General features: G+C 45.2%; 1 protein-coding gene across 1 annotated transcript; it reads left to right on the forward strand.

Moving 5' to 3' along the window:
- On the forward strand, positions 1–9,259 carry LOC144608628 (hepatic and glial cell adhesion molecule-like). The gene is made up of 7 exons (XM_078426601.1): positions 1–54; positions 2,926–3,034; positions 4,288–4,611; positions 5,609–5,854; positions 6,517–6,651; positions 8,581–8,615; positions 9,122–9,259. The coding sequence occupies exons 1-7, from the start codon at positions 1–3 to the stop codon at positions 9,239–9,241; spliced, it is 1,023 nt and encodes a 340-aa protein (XP_078282727.1). The 3' UTR covers positions 9,242–9,259.
- Positions 9,260–9,480: the final 221 nt, after the last annotated feature.

The raw sequence follows: 9,480 nt of genomic DNA on the forward strand, positions 1-9,480 counted from the left end.
ATGGATTTGAGGAATAAAGCAGAGAGTGGAGCTGAGGGAAATACGAAGTTGCAGGTAAGTGTTAGTCAAGGAAAGGCATTGCGTTTAGTGAGAGTTCCATGCTTTTGATTACTCAGCATGTTGCTGATTTTGGCATAATAAGAAAAACCACAGATTGGAAGCCTGTAAGAGTAATGGCACTTTGAGACAGGATGTATACATATGATCTTAGCGGTTTAATTTCCTTGCCTCACAAAGCAGGGTGGTCTGTGCATGGATGTGTTTAAAGATACAGAATGTACTAATGAAAGTTTTGTGCAAAGCGTGTTAGCAGGCGTCTTCTCTGATAGATCGATTGCCAAGATTCAGAATGGCTCGGTGGTGAGCTAGGGAAAAAGGGGAGATAAAAAGAGATTAAGACAAGGCAAGGTCCACCGATAAGCAAAGCCACCACTCAGATGGTGTAGTAGTTATAAATAGAACGGGAAGTTGAAGGTCACGATGCGTGAATTAATTGAGAAGATGGAGTGCTGGAATTGGACAGTATGTGATGGATCACTAACTCATAATGCCTTTATCTAGAGATTCCACGTTCATATACGTTGGATGTGAAGAGGATCGAACACAACTGCAATGCCACCCATGGTTAAGTACCCTGTCTAGAAAACAGTTTGACTAATACTTAAGATAGACACAAAAAGCTGGAGTAACTCAGCGGGTCAGACAGCATCTCTGCAGAAAAAGAATAGGTGACATTTCGGGTCGAGACCGTTCTTCAGACTGAGAGTCAGGGGAGAGGGATACGAGAGATATAGATAGTATTAATACTTAGTTGAGTGCTAATGGAGCGTGGGCCAGTGGAGAAACGACGGGTTGAGTTACTGGACTGATGATCTAGAGAAATAAGCTCAGATCCTGATATGGCAGCTGGCAAATCCTGTATAACGTTTAATTAATTATAGTCTAGAATTACGAGACCAGCTTTAGTAACAACAAAATGAAGACACAAAATCCACCACCTTATCTCCGTCTGGGTTTTGTGTCTCCACTGCGTGGTTCGACTACTCGACGAAATATCTCAGCAGATTGCTAAGTTTAAATCAATTAGGGATAGCCAATATATGTTTAGTTTTACAGTCCTTCATGATTATAAAAGGAGTGTGTTTAAAGAGAGATTTCAGTATTATACAATTTTAGAAAGTAACGTTTGGAATTACTGAATTTAAAATAGTTCTTTTAAAAATAGTCCTTTTAGTTCTTAAAACAGTCTTTTGTTTCTAAATAGAAATTTATTTTCAAGATGAAGCTAATTTATACAGCAACCTTAGCATCAAACTGTGTTGTCCATCTTGTAAAACATGCTGCAGAGGATAGACACAAAATGCTGGAGTAACTCAGCGGGTCAGGCAGCATCTCTGGAGAGAAGGAGTGGGTGACGTTTCGGGTCGAGACCCTTCTTCAGACTGAAGAAGGGTCTCGACCCGAAACGTCACCCATTCCTTCTCTCCCGAGATGCTGCCTGACCCGCTGTTACTCCAGCATTTTGAGTCTACCTTCGATTTAAACCAGCATCTGCAGTTTTCTTGCCTACACATGCTGTAGAGGGAATGCAGTTGTTGTAAATGAGGAATTAGAAGGCATTATCACTGTAGGAACTCTGAAACATTACTCTCATCAGGACAGCGGCACTGAATTAACTGTGGACTGACAAATATATGTGTCCCAAGAGACCTCATCACCAAATCTTAAAAGTTGTGTCTAGTGAGATAATTATTTGCGTTGATTTTTTAATTTTTTAAAATTTCTTGGATTTTGGGAAGGTTCCATCAGATTGAGAAATAGCAAGTGTAATTTCTTTAATGACAAAAGGAAGGAGACCAAAATGGCGCACATCAAGGGGAATATGTTAAAGGTTTGCTGTGTCAAACGTTATTACAAAAAAATTAAAGCTTATGGCGTAGCAGGTATTTGTGAATGGAAAATTGGCTGGATAATGGAAAACAAAATACAAGTAGTCATAAATGTTTTTTTTCCTATCAAAACTTAACAAGTGGCGTGCTGTAGTGGTCTGTACTTTCATTATTTATATAAATAATTTAAATGGATGAAAGCTTCCAAGAAATGTTTGCTAACTTTGCTGATAACATAAAGGTAGATAAGAAAGTAAATTGCAAAGAAGACATCAGCAAATTGAAAAGTGATTTAGATAGTGAAGTACATGAGCAAAGATAGATCAATAGAATATGAAACTGTGGTTGGGTGGTGTGGAGGAGGGGGGAATGTGATGTCAGTAAAAATAGAATTTAGAAGAATGAGAGGAGATCTTATCGAAACATATAAGATTATTAAGGGGTTGGACACGTTAGAGGCAGGAAACATGTTCCCAATGTTGGGGGAGTCCAGAACAAGGGGCCACAGTTTAAGAATAAGGGGTAGGCCATTTAGAACGGAGATGAGGAAAAACTTTTTCAGTCTGAGAGTTGTGAATCTGTGGAATTCTCTGCCTCAGAAGGCAGTGGAGGCCAATTCTCTGAATGCATTCAAGAGAGAGCTAGATAGAGCTCTTAAGGATAGCGGAGTCAGGGGGTGTGGGGAGAAGGCAGGAACGGGGTACTGATTGAGAATGATCAGCCATGATCACATTGAATGGCGGTGCTGGCTCGAAGGGCCGAATGGCCTCCTCCTGCACCTATTGTCTATTCTCATGCTGATCTGCACGGTGCCGTCCACTCAAGACTAAACCACTGCTGCAAAAGTAAAATTCTGTAGGTGTATGAAATGTGAGATGGCTCTCACGAGAGCTAAATGTCTACTTGTTTTTTCTACGCAATATCTAACCTGCTCAGAAATTCCGGCGTGTTCGACTTTTAATTTTACTAATTTATTTATAATTTTTATTAACTTATGACAGGTTTTCTCAGTTTGATTAGGAATTCGTCCAATTAGACGTGCAAATTATCCTGGGGAAGTCTTGCTGAAACCATCAGAGCCATGCAGTATTCAAAGGGATATTTGACTTTATACTTGCTCCTGCTGTTTGGCCTGCTGCAGAAAGGTAAGGGCTACTTCACCCGAGTTCATTTGAGCACAATTCACTCAAATCCCTTGTCGGATAGATTTCCCCCAGTTTGTTCACCGATTGATGTAGACAATGAGGATGATAATGTGGTGGAGGAGGAATAATTTTAGTTTAGTTTTGTTCAGAGATGCAGGGTGGAAACGGGCCCTTCGGCCCATCGGGACCAGGCCGACCAACGACCACCCGTACACTAGTTCCATGAGGAGAAGGCAGGAGAATGTGATTGAGAGAGAAAGATAGACCTGCCACGATTGAATGGCGGAGTAGACTTGATGGGTCAAATGGCCTAATTCTGCTTCTTTAACTTATGAATTTATCAGCATGAACTTCTAAAGACTGCTTTGGGGTGGGCAATAAATACCAGCCTTGTCATCACAAATAATGAATGGAGTTTGAATGGACGAAAACTGACCCTGCAGTGTAAATCCCCAGAGGCTGGGTTTGTGGATCTGTTGTACAGGGTGGGCTTGAACAAATATCACACGTTCTAACATGCGCTGGGATGAAGGGTGGCTGCAACTCACACACTAAGCCATACGTACCCTGAAAACATGGGAAGCAGAGGCAGGGCAAGGCCATTTGTGCCCTCATATCTGCTCCGCCATCCAATGAGATTAAGGCTGAACTTTTACCTAAGCATCAATTTCCTCAGAAGATAGGCACAATATACTGGAGTAACTCAGCCGGACAGGCAGCATCTCTGGATAGTTTCATTTAATTTAGTTTCATTTAGTTTACTGTCACGTGTAACGAGGTACAGTGAAAAGCTTTTGTTGCGTGCTAACCAGTCAGGAGAAAGACAATACACGATTACAATCGATCCATTTACAGTGTATAGATACAGAATAAGGGAATAACGTTTAGTGCAAGGTAAAGCCAGCAAAGTCCGATCAAGGATAGTCCGAGGGTCATCAAAGAGGTAGATAGTAGTTCAGCACTGCTCTCTGGTTGTGGTGGGATGGTTCAGTTGCCTGATAACAGCTGGGAAGAAACTGTCCCTGAATCTGGAGGTGTGCGTTTGCACACTTCTATACCTTTTGCCCGATGGGAGAGGGGAGAAGAGGGAGTGGCCGGGGTGCGTCTCGTCCTTGATTATGCTGCTGGCCTTGCCGAGGCAGCGCGAGGTGTAAATGGGATAAATAGAAGGAATGGGTGACGTTTCGGGTCGAGACCGTTCTTCAGACTCAATTCCCTCATATCTGTTGCTTTTTTTGTGCTTTAATATGCAGTTAATTCCCTCTCGATGTCTGGGAACACACAGCTAGTGACTGGCTTCCTGCATCAACCCATCCGCCTAACAGTGAAGAGGGTGAATGGTTCAAGCCCAGTGCAGACCATTAGCTGGAAGTTAGGAGCACAGGTGATAGTCCACCACTCGCCACCCTTGTCGACAGATGTCTTCCCCAAGTTCAAGGAGCGTATGACCTACATCGCGGAAAACAACTCACTCGTCATTCACCTACTGAGCCAGCAGGACGAAGGCCAATACATCTTGATAGAGTCATTGGAATCTGGAGCAGAAGTCGTTTCTTACATCCACCTGACAGTGCTGGGTCAGTCCATAACGTTTTGTATGCAATTCTAGCTCGGTGAAGGTGAGGGCGTTTAATCTTCCTTGATGACATGGACTAAAATTGTCCGCGCCTTTCAATCCCACATTTAATCGCAGAAGTAATGTTCACAACCAGACATCCATCGTGCTTTCTGAGATCCTCTCGTGGTGCCCATTGATCTGTAAAACCTTTACCAAGACAAACTCTTTTTCCCTTTGAATCCTGGTAATGATTCCAAACAGCTCCCGGTAATGCAGCATCACAGATGCCCACTTTCCCAAGAATGTGGGAGGCCCTCGGCTAATTTCCCCACTGAGAGGGGCTGGGAGATTGGTTTCCCCACTCTGAAGCTGGCCGAGATTTGGATTTCCAACTGAGAGATGGGGCCCAGATCTGGTCAGTAATTCCTCTGACTCCTCACCAAATGTTAGGCCATCGTTCTGTGCCTTTCCCATTTACTACGACCTTCATTGATTTTTCTCCCCAGATCCATGGTTAAAATCAGGGGAATGAATAATAGGTTTCTTAGTTTAACACAGGTGCTGGTTTTTACACAACAATACACAATGTGCTGGAGTAACACAACATCTCTCAGCAGGTCAGACAGCATCTCTGGAGAGCATAGATTGGGCTAATGTTTCTGGTCAGGACCATTCTTCAATCTGAAATGTCCTGACCCGAAATGTCACCTGTCTACAGTATGTTCTCCAGAGATGCTGTCTGACTGGCTGAGTTACTCCAGCACATCGAGGAACTCAGAGGTTTCTTATCCTGGGCGAAGACATAAAGTGCTGGAGTAACTCAGCGGGTCAGGCAGCATCGCTGGAGAAAAAGGATGGGTAATGTTTTGGGTCGAGGCTCTTCTTCATCCTCATTTGGGCATAAATGATGGCATCTAAAAGTAATCACCACAGATGTGAGTACATCAGTTCGCTGCGTCCTCCACCCACAAGGTTCTGGTGAACCCTGCCTCATGTGGACTGTACCTTTGCTTTAGTTCCAGTCTCACAGCCCAGCATTACGGTGCAGACCGAAAACGGCCCCTATCCGACAGTGTCCATGAACTGCACAGTTGAGAATGGCTCCGACCCACAGTTCTCCTGGATAAAGGACAGCAACATCCGTGTGTCAACTGGCCGCCAGAGTTTAAGGATCGCCAACCTGACCCGCTCAGCCTGCGGAGTTTACACCTGCCTTGTCCAAAACCCTGTCAACAGCGTGGAAAGACAGCAGTGGATCTCGGGTAAGGAGGAAAACCATACCTTTTTATTATAGGGCACCTTTCACTCTATCACTCCCAGCCCTAGGGTGGTCACGGTGGCGCGGCGGTAGAGTTGCTGCCTTACAGCTGAAGCCCTCTAATCCAGGCAGCATTCAGATGCAGAAGGTTCGACTAGCCTCGACTCGGGGTAGATCGCTCAGCGCGGGGAGCTGAGATCCCCCCCCCCGATGTGGGGGCTTGATCGCCCCGACACGGAGGGCTTGACCACCGGCTAAGGGGGTCGAGAGTGTCCTGTCTACGGAAGGCTCGAGGCCCCTCTGACCACGGGAGAACAAAATAGGGGAGAGATTGAACTTCACCTTCCATCACAGTGGAGGAGTCACTGTGATGGATGTTCATGGTAAAATGTATTTTGTGTGTTTTGTTGCTTTTTATTGGTGTTACTGTACGGCAAAACAAATTCCTCGTATGTTGCAAAACATACCTGGCTACTAAAGTATGATTATGATTGTACTGCGTCCGATCCTGTGCGGAGCACTTTCCTCAGCTCAATGCCATTGGGAGTTATGGAGCCGTGTTCAGTGAAGCCAATGCCTCATGCAGAGGAGGGAGTGAACAGTGTACTACCTTCAGAGTTTCAGCATGGTGACAGTTTGTGATTTTGCTTGTTTCCTAATTTGCAGAAGAACATTTCCAGGAATGCTGGCCTCCATTATGTCAAGGACTAGGCTGCATTCTAGGCAGCACTCTGGCAATACTTTGCACGGTCGGGTTCCTGGCGGTTATCTTCGTAGTCAAGTACAAAGGACGACAAAGGGGTAAGGCCGTGAAGCATGACAGGCCCGTCACTGAGAGCGACCGCAGCAGCAGCAGCTTCAGAGGGCAATGAACGAGCTGGCAGCATCCTTCCCCCACTGAACCAGCAGCTTCAGCAGACGACCTCGCCAGCTCCAGTCAATGTCCCAACTTGGTTACTCATCCTCGTTTGGGTTTCCATATAGATTGCCCATGGAAGTCATCAAAGAGTCAAACCCCTTGCAAAGCAGAAACAAGAGGAAGGACGTGTAGGAAAAAAAACTGCAGATGCTGGTTTAAATCGAAGGTAGACACAAAATGCTGGAGTAACTCAGTGGGTCAGGCAGCATCTTTGGAGAGAAGGAATCGGTGACGTTTCGGGTCGAGACCTTCTCTCATTCCTTCTGTCCAGAGATGCTGCCTGACCCGCTGAGTTACTCCAGCATTTTGTGTCCACATAAGAGGAAGGATGTATGCTTGTCTATGCCCTTACCACCACCCTCATGCTGCTAATTGTGCTCTCTTTTCTGGCGGGAACCGGGTGGACTGTCGGTTCCAAACAGGGGTGAGGAAGCTCCAGAGACACCAGACCAGATCTAATGCAAATGAGTGGCTTGATTGATATTTTGGAGCCAAATGCACTGCTGTGGGTCTGAAGTAATTCAGCCAGGACAGGTGAATGTGCACCATATCCTTCCTTGGTGGACCAGGTTGTTTTTGTTTGCAACTGTCTAGCAGGTTCATGGCCATGGATACTGAATTACATCTTTTTAAGACTCTGAAGAAGGGTCCACACCTGAAATGTCACCCAAAATGGATAGGTGACATTTTGGGTCGAGACCCTTTCTCTGACATAACCTATAACCTGCCCACTTTCATCCCACTGCCCCCCCCCCCCCCCCCCCCAGTACAGGTGCAAGGTCCCAATCCCAATTGTTCACTTTTGTCCACCATTTGTCTCACAATTGCTGCTTGACGCGCTGAGTTCTTCCATTGTTCTGTTTTGTTCTCTGTTCCAGCAACTTCAGTCTCTTTTATCTTGACGTTAATGGGATTTGCTTCTAAACGAATGGTGCACAAGAAGAAATTTCTGACTAGCCGAATGTGATTTTTTTTCAGAGCCTTTGGACTTGTTTCACTCACTGCTTCTTAATTTGTTTTGTTTCTATTTCTTTGCCTCACTTTGGCTGAGGGCAATGGTATGAATGGTGCTGTCTACAAATGACCCTTGTAATTGAAAGCCCTGGGGATGATCGTTCATTGTAGTCACCCCTCCTGCACTTGGCTAGTTGAAGCGAGAGAGAGAGAGAGGAGAACGGTCATGGAGCAGAATATTTCACAACCTCCGGCGTTTAATATCAGTGAGCTACTTTTGCTGTAATTTAGATTAGTTTTAGAGACACAGCGCAGAAACAGGCCCTGCGGCTCACAGAGTCCACGCCGACCAGCGATCTCCGCACATTAACACTATCCTACACGCATTCGGGACAATTTACATTGATTCCAAGCCAATTAACCTACAAACCTGTAAGTCTTTGGAGTGTGTGAGGAAACCAGAGCACCCGGAGAAAACCCACGCGGTCACGGGGAGAACGTACAAACTCCGTACAGTCAAGTACCCATAGTAAAGTACTTTGTATTCAGCAAGGGCAAACAGGGCAGACTTTGTTAAAATCCTATCTGAAAAATCACCTCCTCCAAATCTCCACCACTGAGCTCCTGAGTACCGCTCTCTCAGTAATGCATGGGGCTTCAGTTTACATTTGATGCTTCAGATTCTTCTGTGAGACGTGAACTCGCGACCACACGACTCGGACAAATTTACAACCAAGACGTTCTTCACTCTCTCCCTCTCTCTCAGAATGAGAGTGGAGGTGAATGAGAATGAAATCTGTTTTAGACATTGTTATTCGCCAGGAATGAGGCTAAAATGTTGTTCTTTCATTTTGCAGAGGACAGGGCCCAAGCCGAACAAGGACAAGCCAATGTGAGTCGGAATTAATCTTGTTATTCGTGGAGCAAATTTTTAAATCGGAACTAATTCTACATGTTTGTGTGCTGAATGAAGGCATTACGAGCTTTCAAATCAGTGCTGGGTATTTCTGTCAAAACTAAGTGTTTAATTCCATCATGTTTGTTGAACTTATAGTTGAGTGTTTAAATTAGCCCTGGTCCAGGGGATTGGATGTGTGGTGCTGGCTCGACGGGCCGAATGGCCTACTCCTGCACCTATTTTTAATGTTTCTAGGAAGAAAACTGCAGATGGTGGTTAAAATCGAAGGTAAACACAAAATACTGGAGTAACTCAGCAAGTCAAGCAGCGTCTCTGCAGAGAAGGAATGGGTCCCACCCCCTCCCCCGACATCAGTCTGAAGAAGGGTCTCGACCCGAAACGTCACCCATTCCTTCTCTCCAGAGACGCTGCCTGACCCGCTGAGTTACTCCAGCATTTTGTGTCTCCCTTCTGTTTCTATGTTTCTATATATTTTGCAGGTGCCTGATGCAGGGGAGGTGTCACCAGGTGCTCAGTACTACAACCAGCTTCTCATCCATAGCTGTGGCAACCAAGAGAACATTAATTCCATATACTGCACCATCGGATCCCCAGTGTAATCTCCGTCTAAACTGAGGGATGCTGTTTATTTCATCTCTGACCTTGATGCACCGGCTCACTGTGAAGGGCCGACTGGAGAGGTTGGAGTGTGAGTTTATAAAGACAACCCGATATGAAACTTGACAAGCGGGTTGGTGGGGAAGGAAACGAGCAATAAAATGGATAACATTGGGCGTAAAATCATGAGTTTCCCAAAAGCATAAGGTCATAAGTTATAAGCAGCATTCACAGATTCACC

This window comes from Rhinoraja longicauda, chromosome 32 (assembly GCF_053455715.1).
Source record: "Rhinoraja longicauda isolate Sanriku21f chromosome 32, sRhiLon1.1, whole genome shotgun sequence".
In the NCBI taxonomy this organism is placed as follows: domain Eukaryota; kingdom Metazoa; phylum Chordata; class Chondrichthyes; order Rajiformes; family Arhynchobatidae; genus Rhinoraja; species Rhinoraja longicauda.